This window comes from Camelus ferus, chromosome 27 (genome assembly GCF_009834535.1).
Source record: "Camelus ferus isolate YT-003-E chromosome 27, BCGSAC_Cfer_1.0, whole genome shotgun sequence".
NCBI lineage: Eukaryota > Metazoa > Chordata > Mammalia > Artiodactyla > Camelidae > Camelus > Camelus ferus.
In genome coordinates this window covers 4,556,911-4,575,708 of record NC_045722.1, presented here as the reverse complement: position 1 = coordinate 4,575,708, position 18,798 = coordinate 4,556,911, and the positions used below count along the sequence as shown (strand labels likewise).

General features: G+C 39.2%; 1 protein-coding gene and 1 non-coding gene across 2 annotated transcripts in view; one reads left to right on the top strand and one right to left on the bottom strand.

Moving 5' to 3' along the window:
• Nucleotides 1-6,463: 6,463 nt before the first annotated feature.
• EDC3 (enhancer of mRNA decapping 3) overlaps nt 6,464-18,798 on the top strand; it is a 39,484-nt gene continuing 27,149 nt past the window's right edge. Inside the window, 3 exon segments of the mRNA XM_032469258.1 lie at nt 6,464-6,537; nt 10,678-10,888; nt 14,471-14,790. Coding sequence (XP_032325149.1) covers nt 10,725-10,888; nt 14,471-14,790 — 484 coding nt within the window. The 5' untranslated portion in view covers nt 6,464-6,537; nt 10,678-10,724.
• LOC116660315 lies at nt 12,961-13,048 on the bottom strand. Its single transcript, XR_004315769.1, has one exon. It is a non-coding gene; the product is annotated as a small nucleolar RNA SNORD35 (small nucleolar RNA).

Genomic DNA, 18,798 nt, shown 5'->3' with positions numbered 1-18,798 from the left:
AGGCAGCTCACAGTCTGGTGGGGGCACAAGACCCTCTCACTTCACTGCCTTCTTCCTTCTCTAAGTGATCACATATTGATGAAGAACATTCTCTGGACCAGGCACTGAGGGAATGAAGTGAATAAAACATAGTCCATACCTTCAAGAGTCTCCCAAGCTGGTTGGAGGAACTGACTCATTAACACATCATCCAATTCATTGTGATCAGGGCTCTACCGGATAGATGTACACAGGAGGGTGAGGCCCAGGGCCAGGGTGGGCTGGGTGGGTGGGTGAGTGGGTGCTGGGAAATGTTACTAGGTCTTGGAGATATCTGTGCTGGGCCCTCTGTGAAGGATGAGAGGCAGTCTCACTTGGGTCTCAGGTCATTAGATGCTCAAGTCCAACAGATGGACTCTGGTCACAGATGGAGAACAAGATGTTTGATTGTTGGGCCCCATAAGCAGACTGCGGTTCAGATTTCAACACTGAAGTCATCCCTCTTCATCAGGAATGGCAGAGTTGTGGTGCCAAGTAGGGGCAGTGGCTGGATCCACATAGCCAGGAGCTGTTCTGGCAAAGGGGCTGGAGGGAGGTGCATTTTAGGCTGTGATCTCCAGTCCAGTTTTCTTCCTGAAGCATCTACAGTGGCCAGGAGATTCTATTCATGCAATGTGCAGGGGTAGATGGCTCCCGCTTAACAAGGGTTTCAGGCTACTGCAAGGAATGAGCTGAAGTCAGCTGGAGCAACCCTGTTTATTCAGGAGGATGAGGAATTTGGTGCCCAATCATTCTTGTATTGACTTATTTTTTTACTTCAAAAATAACTAAATATTTACTTAAAAAATAAATGATATGGGTTAGCTCATCATGCTAAGTGAAAGAAGGCAGACACAAAAGGCTGTATCTTGCATGCTTCCATTTATATAGAGTGTCTAGAACATGCAAATCCAAAGAGACAGAGAGTTACCAGGGGATGGGGGACAGGGGGAATGGAAGGTACAGGGCTTCTTTTAGGGGTGGTAGAAATATTCTGGAATTAGATAGTGGGATTGGTTGTATAAATTTGTGAGTATACTAAAAATCACTGAATTATGCAATTTAAAGTGGTTAAAACAGTAAAAAAAAAAGTTTGCCAGCCTTTGTTCTAAAAAAAAGGGGAAGGAATGGGGACAGCATATGCAAAACAATTTATGTAACTGTTTTCAGTAATCATATTGTCAATGGTAATATTAGTATTTGTATTTTGAGACTATAGTGTAATGTGGGTTAAACAAATGAGTAACTGATAATGAGAATATTCTAATTCATCATCCTCTGTATCCTTGAGAACCTGGATTTTTGGTATGGAAAAAGGGAGATACACATAATACAGACAAGGTTAAGTTAAAAAATATATGTTGTATATGTATATAATATGTATTATACGTTATAGTACATATAATATATAATTGTGTGTGTGCGTATGGGTGTGTGTGTGTGTATATATATATATATATATATTCTAAGTGTTAGAAACAATGACCAACTCATAGCAATGAGCATTCCTTATGCCTAGATTACCATTCAGGGCTTCTTGGAGAAATGCTGGTTACAGATCTGGGGCAGAAAACGTAAAAGATGAGCCTAGAACAGTCGCTCGTACCAGGTGGCAAAGAAGCCACAAACACTACCAGGAGTGGATCAAGCCATTCAGGAGCCAAACTGAAGAGGCTCCAACAGGCCAAAGACAGTACAACTTAAATATTAATAATAATAATTGCCATTGATTAAAACCCATCAAATATGTTTGAATCCATGAATTCATAAATATATATATGTGTGTGTGTGTGTGTATACATACACACACACACACATATATATAGTTTTAATTAGTTGGTCATCTTCTGAAGTACCAATTCACAATTCATTGTCTTAAAAAGTGAAAAGCAAAGGCAAAGAATCAAGCATTTATCCTACATTTTTGATATGAACTCTATTTTATCAAACCAGGAAGGCTACTTTTGGTTTGTTGAGATCTTCTACTAATTTTCCTTACTAATTACGCCTTACAGCCATAGTAGTTATTTGTGGTTACAATTTGCTCTTACAATTTGTCACTGCAAACATCACTGTTAAATTTTATCTCATGGTGCCTCATATATGTGCCATAAACAAACACTGCTGTCCTTTCAGAGAAATGTGAAACTTCTCGACTGCTATATAGCTCTGGATGTTCTTAACCATTTCATACCTAATATTATTTAAGAGATATTAATATACCAAGTAAGGCTACACTGGCCTTGGTAAAGCTGGATACTGTTCAGTGACTTGTGTTGAAATATTTGTTACTTAAAGAAAACTTTTTTATTATGGTGACTTTTGCACGTACATAAAAGTAGACAGGGTAACAGCATAATAAATCCCAATATACTATCATCCAGCCCAACAACCATCAACCCATGGTCAAGCATGTTCCACTAATTCCTCATTGACAACCTCATATTATTTTCAAGCAGACGTCATATGATTTCATCAGAAAATATTTCAGTATGTATTTCTGAAAGGACTTTCAAGAATCAAGACCATGCTTAAAAATTAGTAATTCCTCATGATCATTAAATATCTAAGGTTTCTGAACTTCCAATTGTTTAATAAATGTCAAAAACATTTCTCAAAGTATTTAAAAAAATCAGGATCCAAACAAAATCCACATACTGCGATCGTATTTTAAGGCTCATATAAACTATACCGGTTTACCCTTTTTTTGTTCCCTTTTGAAATGTGCTGAAAAAACCAGGTTGTTTCTCCTGTAGAATTTCTCACTGTCTGGGTTTTGCTGTTTGCATCTCTTATGTGGTCATTTAATATGTTTCTTTGTCCAGTATATTTCCTGTAAATTGGTAGTTGGATCTAGAGGTTTGTTCAGCTTCAGATTTGATTTTTGGGGGACAAGTTTACTTCATAAACAGTGTTATATTCTTCCATTCGGAGGCAATTAACATCTGGTTTTCTCTCTTCCGTGACGTTAGTACCGTTGATGTTCAGTCCCCAGAGCCTTTAGCTCATTAGAGGTAGCAAAATTATATTCTGTCATTTCTTCTTCATTTATTAGCTGGAAAACTTTTTCAAGGAGAAACTTCCCCTCCTCTTTTTGTTTGGTTACTTCATGGTACAGATAGTATAAGGAAAGCAAGCTATATGCTGATTCCTTCCCTTCACTTAATTACTTTTCAAAATAATGCATTGGTTTCTAGAATCCTTCAACAGTGACACTGTGTTTTTTTGGGTTTTATATTGTTTTATTTTTTTCTATGCTGAAAAAAGTACAATTAATTGACAAACAGCTGAGAAAATGAGATTTTATAATTCTCTGCAGGATAAAATCTTGCAATCTAAAAAAATCAAATTTGCATATGGTAAAATTCATTCTTCTTGGTGTACAATTCTATGAGTTTCTCAAGTGCATACAATCGACATTCAGTTTTATCACCATCCCCATTCCTTTGGTAGTCAAACTTCCCATTCTCCACCCTCAGGCAAACCCTGTTTTCTGTACCTATAGTTTTGTCTTTTCCAGAATGTCATACAAATGGAATTATACAGTGTATAGCCTTTTGAGTCTGGCTTTCATTTAGCATAATGCATTTGAGATTCATTTTGTTGCATGTACTAATTTGTTCATTTTTATTGTTTGTATGGCTCTATCACAGCTTGTTCATCCATTCCCCAGATGAAGGACATTTAAGCTGTTTCCAATTTTTGGCAATTATGAATAAAGCTGCCATATACATTCGTGTACTTTTTTTTATGTGGATATAGATTTTAATTTCACTTGAGTAAATAAGTAGGAGTGGGAGTACCAGCAGTATGGTTAAGTATGTTTCCAATTCAGTTTTTAAAAATTATCATTAGTGACACATAGATCTTAATATACTTGATGAATTTCTATTGTTCTTACTGATGCCCAAATTGTCCTACTTTTGACCAGTGGGAGCCTCTTCAAGTTGGCTTATGAGTTCTTTTAACAAAAACCTAGTAGTATTTGATAGCTTCTTTGCTATCTTTTACCACAAGATTTTCCAGGCATATGGTGTGTATTTCTTGTTCCAACTAGTGTTCAATTTTAACACATAAAGAGAGTCTGTATAGCTGGTGGTTGTTACAAAGACAAAATGTTTGGAACAATGTTACAGCATGCCTTCCTCCTTCCCTAATTCTGTAAAATGCTAATATTTAATCTGAATTTGTTGTGCAATTAATGAACACCCCAAATTCTAGACTCTGCTGAGAGAATATACCTTTTGTGTAAAACTGGATATGCATTAGGGTAGGGGCCATCAGAGCAGAGGGAGAAAGGCAAGAAAGGAAAGAAAGAAATTAGGCTTTGGAGGAGTGAGCCATGTCAGTTTCTGTATGTGCCCTGGACGTGGGGTGGTGGTGGGAGGCTTGTGGAAGGAGTGGTGGTGCTAGGAGGCATTTCCATCTAATGCTAAACAAGGATCTTGATGTGGCTTCAAAAGCATGGTCTTCTAGCCACCAGCATCAGAACTCCCTGTGGAGCTTTTTAAAATACAGATTCCTGAATCTTATCTCAGACTTACTGAACAAGACTCTCTTGAGAGTGAGGCCTAGAATGTGTTTTAACAAGTAGGAGGCTACTAGTTTGTGTTTTCTGAAAGAACTTAATGAGAGTGAATTTTTTTGTGCTCAGGTCAAGAAGGGAAACAATCCCCATCTCAGGGAGAATCTTTGAAATTCTCAGATGACCAGCCCTTAGAGAAAGAAGAATGGAGACACAGTTCAGAAAAAACAGTGATTCCCTTTTCCAATTCTGAATGTATTTGCCACTCTCTGTAGGCCAAATGAAAAACTCAGTGTTTTTTCTTTTAATTTAAATTAACTTTTTGAGGGGGGATGTAACTAGGCTTACTCATTTATTTTTAGAGGAGATACTGGGGATTGAACACAGAACCTTGTGCATGCTAAGCATACACTCTAACACTCGAGTTATACCCTCCCCCTGGAGAAACTCAACAGTGTTTAAAAGCATTAAAAATCTTAAGCCTGGATGACTGATCCTTCCAGGAGGTCAAAGTTCAAAAACAATACAGCGTAATTCTCTATGCAGAGCAATTCATTTAGTTGAATTAAAGCAGTTGTTGATCTTTTTTCCAAAGTTTAATGACTGACCAACTGACTTCAGATATGACTAGCGCTTCCCAGTGTGAGCTCTGGGGAGTCTATGTAGGGGGTCTTAGGACAATCCTTTCATTCATTCAACAGACACTTATTTTTAGCTCCTACTATTTGGCAGGCACTGTGCAAAGTGATGGGGATGCAAGAGTAGGCATGACATCCAACTGAACTCTGGGGCTACAGCAGTGCTTGCAGCAGAGAACCACCACGAGATGGAAGACTGATTCTCCTGTGAGCTTAAAAAAATCGTTTGAAGTGGACTATAGAACCATAACCAAAGTGGGGTACGAGAGAACTGACCGCCTTTTTTGGAATATCAACCATGTTCAGGTGTATATTATTTAATTTAATTTCACAGCAACTTTTTTAGCTAGTATCTCCAGAGTTACACAGCTCATTTATAAAACAGTAATAATAATAATAATTATAATTAAAAAGAAAAGGTAGAGCAAGGATTCAACTCTGAGTCTGATACACCAATGGTTCTCAAACCTGGGTTGTGCTAAGAACTGACTGGAAGTAACCTTTAAAATTATAGATACCATAGCCCCTCTAGACCTACTAAGACGGAATATCCAGTGATGGAGGAAGGAGGGGAGAGTTCCTGAAAAGAGAAAAAAATTTAAGTTCTTCAACTGATTTTGCAGAACCAAATTTGGAGCCACTGCCCTATTCTATGCGGTCTGCCCAAGCAGTGGCTCCCAAACCAGGTGTCAGGCGTCAAGATGACCTTGCAAACTTTAAACTCTAAAATTCCTCATTACACTCAGTCTTGGCTCTAATCGCCTGCTTCTTCCATGACTACCAACACTCTAAAATGCCTCAGGCAGAGTGGAATTCCCATTTTCAGAGTGGGAGTCGGGGAGCGCAGTCAAGCACAGATTGGCTGAAACTAGGCACAAAATGAGCTGAGGTTGATAAACCCTTAAGATCAACCACGAAGGGAATTTCTTGTTTCCTTTAATCTATCAAGGGGGCTGACTTATTGCATCCCACAGCTGCAACCGTTCAAGGATGGAGTCCACGTCACCAGGCGCCCCCTCCTCCTCAAAGTCTTGCGCTCTTGTTCGGCGATTACCGCAAGGGGGACTGGAGGAAGCAGGAGCTCTTCAATAAGACTGCGCGCGAGAGGGGAGATCCTCAGGCGCCTGGGCCGGGGAGGGCCTGGACCCCAACTCGAACCTGTACTCCACCCCATATAAGTAGGCAGGGCACGCAAAACGGCTCCGCAGGCGCGGTTCGGGAAGGCACCGCGTTCTCTCAAATTTCCCGGGCGCCCCGCCTTTTGACGGCCGGCCCGAGGCGTCGCGGCGGAAGTGACCTCACGACGGTGGCGTGGAGACGCGGGGCGCTTCCGGCGGCGGCCGCCGCGCTGTGGGGGTGGGTGTGGGGGAGGCCCTCGGTCTCTGGGTCCTGTGGTGGTGCGGGGCCAGCTCTGCGTGGTGTGCGGAGGAGGCGCGGGCGTGGAGGCGGGAGCGAGGGTAGGCGGCCGGTTCGTGGACGCTCGTGGGAGGGCGCTTACGGGCTTGCCAGGAGGGTTTCCTTTAAGACTTCAGGGTTCCAGGCCTTGCGGACCTTGAGAGAGCAGGCACGAGCTGGGGGCCGCGTCGGATGCGCAGGGGACCCATTACTAGGGCTTGCCTCGGGGGTAGGGCTTGAAGCGGGAGGCCGAGGGCAGCGGGATTCTAAATAGTCGAGGAATTGTGGGAGGTGTGAGGCAGCAGCGGCCTAGGCTCTGGGTTTAGCCTTGTTGATGGATGCGGTAGCCAGCCCACTCGTTGCTCCCTGCCTCAGTTTCCTTTTGCACAATTGAGTAGGGTAGCAGGGAGGAGTGTGAGTGCCACATTCATGACTGATAGCTGGAGGACTGGTGAGCTAGAGTCTGAGAGAGAAAGGTGGTTGAGAAATTAATGATACCTGCCAGGGCGCAGCTTCTGCGGAATCCTGGGGACTTCCCCTTGATTCTTTAATGCCGTTGGTGTGTAAGTCTGAGCTTCTTATGGTTAGTACTCTTTCTTTGATACTGAATTGATCAGTAATTGCTTGTTGAATGGTCCAGGTGTTTTAGTTTGTGAGACGCATAGTCTTCGCCTGCTTGGCCAGTTGATTGTCAATAAATCTCCCAATTTCGGAGCTAAAAGGAGCCCTAACAATCCCCTCCTGTGGTTACAGGTGAGGGACTTGAGACATAAAATGGTTTTTGTTCTATGGTCTGTCAAATATAGGTCTTAATCCCATCAAAACACGTGACTGTCTCTGAGCAGGTCATTATTTCAACTGGAAACCTCAGATGGATTCTAGTCTTTTTTTTTTTTAATGAATGGCAGATTAAGTGTACTGAGCACAGAATTCCTATTTTTTGGTTTCTCTGTACGAAATGGAGATGGTTACAGATACCATAATTTCTTTTTTTTTTTTTTAACATTAATACATGTATTTTCTTTTTTAATTTTTTTTTTTTTTTGAGGTAGGGAGGGAGGTAATTAGGTTTATTTATTTTTAGAGGAGATACTGGGGATTGAACCTAGGACCTTGTGCACGTTAAGCATGCACTCTACAACTTGAGCTATACCCCCCTCCCCCCATAAGTTTTTGATTGCTGGTAATTTTTTGGTGGAGCGTTCTTGAGGGGATAGAGCTGTGGGACTAGCAAAGTGTCTCAATCTGTGTGCCTTTTATCACCTTTTCTTGTCTTATTGCAAGAACTTTTAGTGCTGTGTTGAATAAGGTTGGTGAGGGTCGACATCCTTGTCCCTGTTCCTAGGGGGAAAGCATTCAGTCTTTCACCGGTAGGTATCATGTTAGCTGTAGATTTTTTGTAGCTTGTCTTTATCAAATTGATAAAAATTGTTTTTTGAGAGTTTTTTTTTTTTATCATTAATGGGTAGGTATTACATTTTATCAAATGCTTTTCCTGCATCATTGCTATGATCGTGGTTTTTTTTTTTTTTTAGCTTGTAAATATAGTAGATTATATTGATTTTCTAATTTTGAACTATCATTGTATCCTTGAACTAAACATAACTAAAGAGTTATGGTATATAATTCTTTTTATGTATTGCTGAATTATTTGGCTGATATTTTGATGAGTTTTATTTCTGTACTCATGAGGGACATCCTGTTGTTGGAGTGGGTTGTTTTGGTTTTTTGTTTTGTTTTTGCTTGTTTTGTGCTGTCTTTGTCTGGTTTTGGTATCAGTAATTTTTTGCATTTATTGGTGTGATTAAAAAAAACCATGAAATTCTTATTTTGTTAATGTGAAATGCATTGATTTCTAAAATATCAAACCAGCCTTGCATTCCAGGAGTAACCAGTGAAACAATCATCATATATTTGAAAATAATATTGCTAGATTTGACTTGTTAATATTTTCTTGAGTATTTTTGGTCTTTATTTTTACAGGATATTGATTTTCTTTTCTTGTAATGCCTTTGTTAGGCTCTCACAGCAGAGTTATTGAAGGCCTTATTGGACAAGTTGGGAAGTATTTTAGTCCCCTTTATTTTCTGAAAGTTTGTATAAGATTTGCCTTATTTCTTACTTACATGTTTGATAATATTCACTGGTTAAAGCCATCCAGGACTGGAGTTTTCTTTGTGGGAAGGTTTTTAGATTAAAGATTCATTTATTTTTCTTATAAGTAAACTTTGTCTTTTGGAGCAGTTTTAGGGTCACAGCAAAATTGAGCACAAAATACAAAGTTCCCATATACCCTCTGCCCCCTACACACATAGCCTCCCACACTGTCAACATCTTACACCACAGTGTTATGTTTGTTACAGTTGAATATATATTGACACATTATTGTTACCCAAAGTCCGTAGTTTACATTAGGGTTCACTCTTCATGTTTTACATTCTGTGGGTTTTGACAAATGTATAATGACATGTATCCACCATTATATATCCAGCTATATAAAATAGTTTCACTATCCTGTGCTCTGCCTGTTTATCCCTCCCTCCCAACTCCTGACAAGTACTGCTATTTTTATTGTCTCCATAATTTTGCCTTCTCCAGAATGCAATGTAGTTGGAATGATACAGTATGTAGCCTTTTCATACTTGCTTCTTTTGCTTAGTAGTATCCATTTAAGTTTCCTCCATGTCTTTTCATGGCTTGATAGCTTATTTCTTTTTAGCGCTAAGTAATATTTCATTGTCTAGATATACTACAATTTATTTATCCATTCACTTACTGAAGGCCATTGTTGGTTGCTTCCAATTTTGGCAGTTATAGATAAAGCAGTTATAAACATTCATGCTTAGGTTTTTGTGTGGACATAAATCTTCAACTCATTTGGGTAAATTTGAGTGTGATTGCTAGACCATATGGTTAAGAGTATATTTAGTGTTGTAAGAAACTGCCAAACTGTCTTCCAAAGTGACTATACCATTTTGCATTCTTAACAGCAGTGAGTAAGAATTCCTGTTGGTCTGCATTCTTACCAGCATTTGATGATGTCAGTATTTTGGGTTTTGGCCATTCTAGTAGGCATCATTGTTATTTTAATTTGCATTTCCCTAATGACATATGATATGGAGCAATTTTTCATATACTTATTTGCCATCTGTAAATCTTTGGTGAGTTGTCTGTTCTGATATTTTGCCCATTTTAAAATCAGATTGTTCACTTGTTGAATTTAAGAGTTCTTTACATACTTTGGATAACAGACCTTTATCAGATACGTCTTTTGCAAATACTTTCAGCAAATGGTTTTCTTCTCATTCTCTTGACAGATTCAGTATTTATATTAGAAATATACAAATGTATAAATTTCCCTTCAGGCACTATTTTAAGTGCATCCCACAAATGTTGCTGTGTTCTATTTTCATAGAGTTTGGACTGTTTTCTAACTTCCCTTTTGATTTCTTCTTTGACTCGTAAGTTATTTAGAAATGTTTTGCTTAATTTCCAGGTTTTGGGGAATATTTGAAATATCTTATCATCAACTTAAAATTTAATTCTGTTGTGGACAAAAGTATACTCTGTCTGATTTCAGCCCTTTGAAATGAATTGATACTAGTTTAAGGCCCACCGTATGTTGGTGAACATTCCACGTGGACTTGAAAAGAATGTATATTCTGGAGTTGTTAGGTGTAGTGTTCTATAATGCCTTCATTATAGAACAGCGTTTTAAAAAAAAATTTTGCCCAGCATTTTTCATTGTCATCTGCAAGATGGTTAGTCTGAAATAAAACTATGCTGACATTATCAACATTTAAAAAAATATATTATTTCTTATTTACATTATAAATAGATTATAGCTTGTGTGAAATGATGTCTAGGCAAATATTATCTTTATCCAGTACATGTGGTTTAAAGCAATTATAAGGTCTTTATATATATATGTATAATATTGCTTATCATTAATATGCTTACTCCTATGGAAAAAAAAGTTTTTTTTTTTTATGCTTTATTGCCTCAGTTAAGGATGTGATAGGATATGTATTATTAAGCAACACCTGGTACAGAACTTGATATATTTGCTGAATTTAATTAAAGATTTGTCTGTTTCTCAAGGTACACTGCTTGGTTCCTTCTCTCCACGGTGGTCTCACATCTGAAACATGGCTACGGATTGGCTGGGCAGTATTGTGTCCATCAACTGTGGAGATAGCTTGGGTGTCTATCAGGGAAGAGTGTCAGCAGTGGATCAGGTCAGCCAGACCATTTCTCTCACCCGGCCTTTCCACAATGGGGTGAAGTGCCTTGTGCCAGAAGTCACCTTCAGGTTGGTATCCCGACTGATCCTTCCAAATCCGATCTGTTGGTCTGTGGAGCTTGAACGCAGGTCTCATTGCCGATATTCTCTTGCATAGGGCTGTTTTTGAGTAGAGCCTTGTCGGGGGTGAGATTTTGCCATCTTAGACCTTACAGTCTTGCTGCTGTTGCAGCAGAGACTTTGTGTCATAATTAGCTTTCAGCTGATGATTCAGGGTTTGTGAAATATTTTTGTTATCTATTAGGCATGCAATATTATATTTAAATGCATCAAATTCAGAATAATCTATTTTCTTTTATGGTTTCTGGTTTTCTTTTTCAGTTTTATATTATTTCTGCTTTCTTACATCTAAGGTCTTTATTGATTTTTCCACCCTGCATAACTCTCTCTCTTTGTAGATTTGTATTATAGTTTATCTCTAGAGGCACACTGTAGCCAGTAGCTAAAGTCCTTAGGCACGGGAGTGTATTTTTCTTTTCTTTTCTAGTGTTTGCCGACAGATCTCAAGCTTAGATGTTGTCTTCACATCCCTCTTTTCACAGGTTTGACAAACAACCTCCCTTTCTTAGGTTAAAAAAAAAAAAGACTTGGACAAGAGCTTCCTTGACTTTGTAAACCACATGCACACATAACCTTTTCTGTATGTGTATCTATTCTTGTTTTTCCCCCCATGTACCATAAAATCTTACTTTTTTAACTTTTTATAAAATTTGTTGAAATATAGTTGATTTACAGTATTGTGTTAGTTTTAGGTGTACAACAAAATGATTTAGTTATATATATTCTTTTTCAGATTTTTTTCCATTTTAGGTTATTACAAGATATTGAATATAGTTCCCTGTGCTATACAGTGGGTCTTTGTTGTTTATTTTATATACAGTTGTATGTATATGTTAATCCCAAACTTCTAATTTATACCTCCTCCCCCCCCTTTCCTCTTTGGTAACCATGGTTTGTTTTCTGTGTCTGTGAGTCCTATTTCTGGTTTGTAAATAAGTTCATTTGTATCATTTAAAATTTTTTTTTAGATTCCACAAAGTGATGTCTTATGATATTTGTCTTTCTCTCTCTGACTTACTTTATTTTAATATAATAATCTCTAGGTCCATCCATGTTGCTGCAACTGGTATTATTTTATTCTTTTTTGTGGCTAAATAATATTCCATTCTGAATATATATACCACATCTTCTTTATCCATTCATCTGTTGATGGACATTTAGGTTACCTCCATGTCTTGGCTATTGTAAATAGTGCTGCTGTGAACATTGGGGTGCATATCTCTTTTCAAATTAGAGTTTTCTCCAGATATATGCCCAGGGGTGAGGTTGCTGGATCATATGGTAAGTCTATTTTCAGTTTTTTAAGGAACTTCCATACTGTTCTCCATAGTGGCTGCAGCAATTTACATTTCCACCAGCAATGTAGGAGGGTTCCCTGTGTATCCATTCTTATTTCTTGGTTCCTCTGCAGAATCCATGGAAGAGATACTTTTGTGTTCAGGACTGACCTTATCATGTATACTTTATGTGCTGTTTTTTTTTTATCTCCTTTGGGACCCTATTTCATTTTTTCTCTGTCTTCACTTTCAACCTTTATACTGTCTCTTTTTGTCTTTGCACTGTAACATTCCCAGGCCTCTCCCATAGTAAAAACACTCCGCCTCCACATACTGCACACCTTGCATTTGCCACTGTGTATTGCCCTTTCATTCACCTTCTCTTTATACTTACAATTCTTTTCAGAGCAAAATATGGTTGACTTCTTGAACAACAAGGATGGTAGAGCTCCAACTGCCTGTGCCATCGAAAATCTGTGTGTAACTTTACAGTTAGCCATCCGTATCCACAGTTCTGTGTCTGTGGGTTCAGCCAGCTGTGGAGCATATTGTACTGTAGTGTGTGTTTAGTGGGGAAAAAAATCTGTGTATAAGGGGACCTGCACAGTTCAAACCCATGTTGTTCAAGGGTCAGCTGTATTCTTTCATTCCCTTTGTGACCTAATTCTCTAGTCTCTCCCTGCTCCACCATTGTCTCTTTTCTAACTTTACCATCTTGCTGAACTGGCCTTTTTATCCCCCCTACCCCTGGCATTAGCTGAGCCATTGGCGCTTTGAGCACTGCCCACAGTGGCATCCGCAGACCACCGTGAGAAAACCTCCATCATCTGCCTTGCTGAACTAACTTCTGCCAAGTTTGTAGATGCCCTGATTGCCAAATTCAGTGGCGGTGCCTCAATTCTAATCTTACCGTATTCGAATGTTCCTCAGCTGTTGGAATGACCTCTTCTTTTAGTTTCTTTGTCACCCCTTTGGGGTTTTCCTTCCATGAATTCCTCCAATCCCTTATACACCTTTCCCTCCACTCCAGGTTCCTTTTCTTCTACTCACTTTTTAAGATTGGTTTAGTCAAAGTTGTGTCTTTGATTCTTTTCTTGGTCTGTAGTCTCTCTAGGCAATCTCTTGTGTACTTCCTTGCACATTCATGAAACCCCAGATCTTTAATTGAGACCTGTCATCTGAGTTCCATATACTTTAATTGTCTACTTGGTTATTTTCAGGGGGATATCCCACAAGATAACCTAAATTTAAGATTTTCAAAGCTGAGCTCATAATATTACCTGCAGATTCCTTCCTCCAAAGGTCTACCCTTAATTAGTGATGAATGACACCTTTCACCCAAGTTAGAAACTTAGGAATCATAAATTCTTCTTTCTCTTGAACCTCATGTTTGGTTAGTCACCAAATTCTGTGGATTTCAAATGTTTTTTGGTTCGATCCTCCCCTTTCCCTTTGCATCATCACTCGCCCTGTTGTTTCTTGCCTCATCTCCTAACTGGTGCTCCTACCTCTAGGTTCTCCACCACCCTACAGCCACCAGGAAAATCCAGTGTGATTATTATCTGGTCCCTGACTTCCTCCACAGCCTTGCCTCCTGATGGCCCTCTACGAAGCATCCTTCCCTTTAGTAGCATTGTAACATTTGCATTTCCACAAATGGGCCATATTTTCTCAATCTCAGCCTTGGCCTGAGATGCCCCTCTCCCTATCATACTCTTTTTTGCCAACTCTCACTTTCCCTCCCCAAGAAGACTTAGCTTACGTGCTTCATCCATTTCTGCCAAGCTAACATATGTTTTGCTTTGGGGTGCTCTAGTGCCCCATGCCCACCTCTGTCATAGTATTTAACACTTTTGATTACCTACTTGAATTTTCTGCTGACCAGGCTGTGAGTTCCTTATGGGCATGTATTGCTTTTCATCTCCATATACCCGACTCCTAGTGTACAGCTTACCATATAGTAAGAACTCTGTACATACCTATTGAATGAGCAAGTGAGTGAGTGAATGAAAAAAAAGCCATTAAGCATTTTAGACATGCAAGATGTTAATGATAGTTTTGTGATAAACCATAGGTTTCTTTAAAAGCCAGTGCTGTGTCAGTTGAATGGTGGTGACTGAGCCTTGTCTTTGACTTTTCTGCCACCTTTCCTTGAATGCAGCCCGCAAAGGTGTAGCTGGTAGCTATTGATACCAGTTTCATCACTGTTATCATCATTATAGTTTTGAGACTTGGACTTTTTTGTGTATTTCAGGGCAGGTGACATTACAGAATTAAAAATTCTGGAGATACCAGGTCCTGGAGAAAACCAACATTTTGGAGACCTTCATCAGACAGAATTGGGCCCCTCTGGTGTTGGGTGCCAAGCAGGCGTCAATCAGAATGGCACGGGCAAGTTGGCCAAGAAGCCAGCCTCTTCCAGCAGTGCCCCTCAGAACATCCCTAAGAGGACAGATGTGAAGAGCCAAGAAGTTGCCGTTTCTCCTCAGCAGCAACAGTGCTCAAAGAGCTATGTGGACAGGCACGTGGAATCCTTGAGTCAATCCAAAAGTTTCCGTCGCCGGCACAACTCTTGTAAGTTGGATCAAGTTAATTTCTTCTTAATCTGTTTCTTCTTAACTTACTTCATGTCTATTATAAGCTCTTATCCTTTGATGTTCTTTAAATAAATCTTTTATTACAGTAATAAAAAAGGATGCTGGTAGAGCTTCACAAAAATATAGCATGGTTCTTTTATTCCGGAGCTATTTCCTCAAGATATTAAGGGAAAGGAAATGAGCTGTTAAGAGGCTCACACCAGCTCCCAGCCCTCTCTTGCCACTTACCGTACTTCAAAAAAAGTCAGCGATCTACCTAGAGACAAAAGTAATGTTTTTAATCTGGTGACTGGTGGTAGTAGTGATCCTTGAATTGAATCTGCATTCACGCTGTTCTAGGGGATTCTTGAATAAGTTTTCTTCATGTGATTTGACTCCCATCCTCAGAGGAGAGGAAGGGATGGGCCTGGACACCTCTGTGATATTGTTGTTTCTGATGGATTGACAGTTTTAAATTTGCTGTATTCACTGTTCCTGCTGACACATCAAGGAGAGCATACGCTTGTGTGTGTTGAAGCCCAGTTTTGTTTGGTGCTAACAAATTGTTGAAAGCTGTTTGCTCATTGTAGAACCATAGTTAATTCTCTAGAATCAGGTATGCTCTTTAACATTTTTACTAGAATAATGTTACTATAATGAATTGTAACAGATTCACTAGAATTTTCAGGGGTCAGCATTTTTAAGTTTTAGAAATGCCTGATTCTGTGAATAAACTATTGAAATTTTGAAAATTAAAAAAAATTATTGCAAGGCACTTTCCTTCAGTTTCTTAAATAACTGAATTGACAATGGCTGAGGACCTGAAACTGAAGGTGAATTGTTAGTTCTTCTGTACCCTTTGAAGAACTGTGGAATGCTTGCATAGGAAATGACTTTTTAAATTTAGACTTTAACCTACTCTGCTTTCCTTTATTCTCTCTTAAAAAAAACAAAACAAAAGAAAACACTTTTTTTCTTTACCAAAATTGACTTGTTAAAAGTCAAATATTCAAGCACTTTATAGTCTTACGCACTTGGTGATAATCTTCATTAGCGATTTGTAGATGATTTTTTCCTAGGCACTTTCTCCCTTTTGTTAACAGCTTACCTTACTATGGTACATTTGTTACTTTTAATGAGCCAATGTTGATACATTAACCAAACTATTTTATTCAGATTGCCTTAGTTTTTACCTAATGTGCTTTTCATGGCTCTCATCCAGCATACTACATTGCACTTAGTAGTCATGTCTCCTCTTGTCTCAGACTTTTATTGTTTTTGATGACCTAGACAGTTTTGATGAATACTGGTCAGATATTTTGTAGAATATTTCTCAGTTGGTATTTGATGTTTTTCTCATTATTAGCCTGGGGTATGTGTTTTTGGAAGGAAGACCACAGAAGTAAAGTGTCATTTTTTCATCACATCATATCAAGAGTATATATTCTCAACATGGTGTATGAGTTTTGATGTTGACCTTGATTGCCTAACCGAGGTAGGTGTATGTCAGATTTCTCCTCTGTAAAGTTCCCTTTTTCTGCCCTTTCCTTACTGTGCTCTTTGGAATGGAGTCACTATGTGTGGCCCACACCTCAGGGGTGGAGAGATATGCAGAGAATCTACATGAATTAGTTGGAATTCTTTTGCACCAGAGATTTGTCTCTTTGCCATTTATTTATTTATTCAGGCATTTATTTTTGTCACTATGAACTTGTAAGTATTTACTTTATACTTTGGGTTATAATTCATTACTGCTTTGTTTTGGTATTCAAATAGTTTCAGTTTTGGCCACTGGAAGCTTTCAGGTGGCTACTGTATCCCTTTGACATGCCACCGTCACTGTGGGTGATTTTTTTTCCCCCCAGTACTGCTTTACTTTCTGGCACTGCAAGATGCTCCTACATTTCCTGTCCCAGCCCTAGAATCAGCCGTGTCTCCAAGGAGCCCTGTTTCCTTTTATTAGGGAATGGTAATACAAATCACCATCTAGGTGCTAGGTCTCCTCATTGCTACTGGGTGTCGCCCTTTCAGCTGACGGAGCAAGAGAATGTATATGTGTATACTTCACCAGTGTGTATACACATGTCTAAAAATATTTCTACATGTAACCTTCATTACTATATTAAGCTAAATATGAGTTCATACTGATGTCTCCAGTTCCATTACCTCTAATCCATTACCACGTGGATCATTCCAGCTGTCTTCTTATCTGTAGCCTCTTACCCGGACAGTGAGAAATCCATACTATCTGCCGTCCATTGACTTAAATAATTCTGTTCCAGTAACAGTATCAGAATTACTAACTCTAACCCAGACCCCCAAACCCTTAATTGATTTGTTTCATATGTTTGTAATGGATTGTTTCATTGCATTCTGCATTCCATTTTGGGATCCTGCAACCTCCTCAGTGGTTTTTTGTTTTGTTTTTTTTAACATCCATACATTAAGGCTCACTCTTTGTGCTCTAAAGTTCTGGGGGTTTTAACAAATACATAGTATCTGTATCTATCATTACAGCACTAATCAGATTCCCCCGTATTTCACCTATTCTGTCCTTTCCCTTTTCCCTCCATGACCACCACCCCTCAACAACTACTGGTAAAAAGATCATGGGCAATGAAATGTTGGATTCTCTTTCTGAGAATTTCTTCTGAATCCAAATTTGTGTGGACATGTCTGTGGCCTGGGAATTTGATGATGAGATGTGGCTCAGGATTGGTTTGTGATAAGGAGCAGAGTTCCATTTACTTTTATCTGATCGGTGAACCCTTTGAGATGAGTAGAAAGGTCTGCTGGAAATTGACTTTTATGTAGCACATTAAGGATTCCAAAGAAGTAGATTGGTTTCTTCCGACCATGGTGGTAATGTAGATTTTTAATGTTTTTTGGTGAATGAAGACATGGAGATTATTTTTCTCGTTAGAGATCTATAAATCAAATTTTCTTTGGTATATGTACATTGGTACGGAGACTAGTAGATTGATAAAACTGTAGGAATAGAATCTGTCTTCAATTCTGGCTTTTAATTGTTCTTTCAAGGTTAGTTATAGGTTGCTGAGGGATTTGTTGGTTTTAGTTACCTAATCCGACGTTGATGAGAGATCAGCACAAGCAGATTTTAATCTCTTTTATGTTGGGGGGTTGGGAGGGTGGTTATAAAGACTAGTTTCTGTGACCTTGGTCACTGAACCGACCACTCAGAGTAGTTGTCAAATGAATGGAACATCAGTCCAGGGAGCAGAGGGAAACCACTGGAGGCCTGCCAAGCAAACGCCTGTGTATGATCTGTTCTGTGTAACAGTGATCCCACTGTCTGAGGTCAGAAAGTTATTTTTTGCTAAGTTTTTCTGGTCCTACTGAGGTCCTGATGTGACTTCTTAACCTCCTTGGACGTGCGTCATATATCCAGCAGGCTTAGAAACCCTGGTGCCCAAGAGGTTGACTGACTGCCAGGCTCTAGAATTTGGGAGTTGAAAAGAAGGTCCCAGATACTCTCAGGCACCTCCTCACATAGCTGGCACTATGTGAGTCTGGCACTAAAACATTTGTCATTTGACCCTCAGGTGCCCTTTAGCGTGCTAAGTGCAGGACAGAGTTGCCCTTTACAATATGTGTGTGACAAAAACCAATAAATAAGTGACACTGAGGGTTACACAACAATGGATTTGTTATATGTTATCCTGGCCAAAGGCCCTCTGTGCCAAAGGCTGGCAGCAAAATGGCACAGGAAGGCAGGCCAGCCTCCAGTCTTAACATACACTTGGCCCTTGTAATTAAAAGGTAGAGAAATCTGGGAGTGTTGTTTATCTTTTCCAAGGGAAGTGCTTTTCTCTTCCAGTGGCCAAGGGCCAGGTTAATACAGAGCCAGGCCCTTTGGGCTGAGTAAGCCAAGTATTGAGGCAGCATATTCAGCCAGGACTTCCCAATGTTTATATTAAAATATGAGGAAAGGGAAGAATAAGAGACAACTGAGCATGTTAGCCTGCCTTTCATTTATTTTATATTC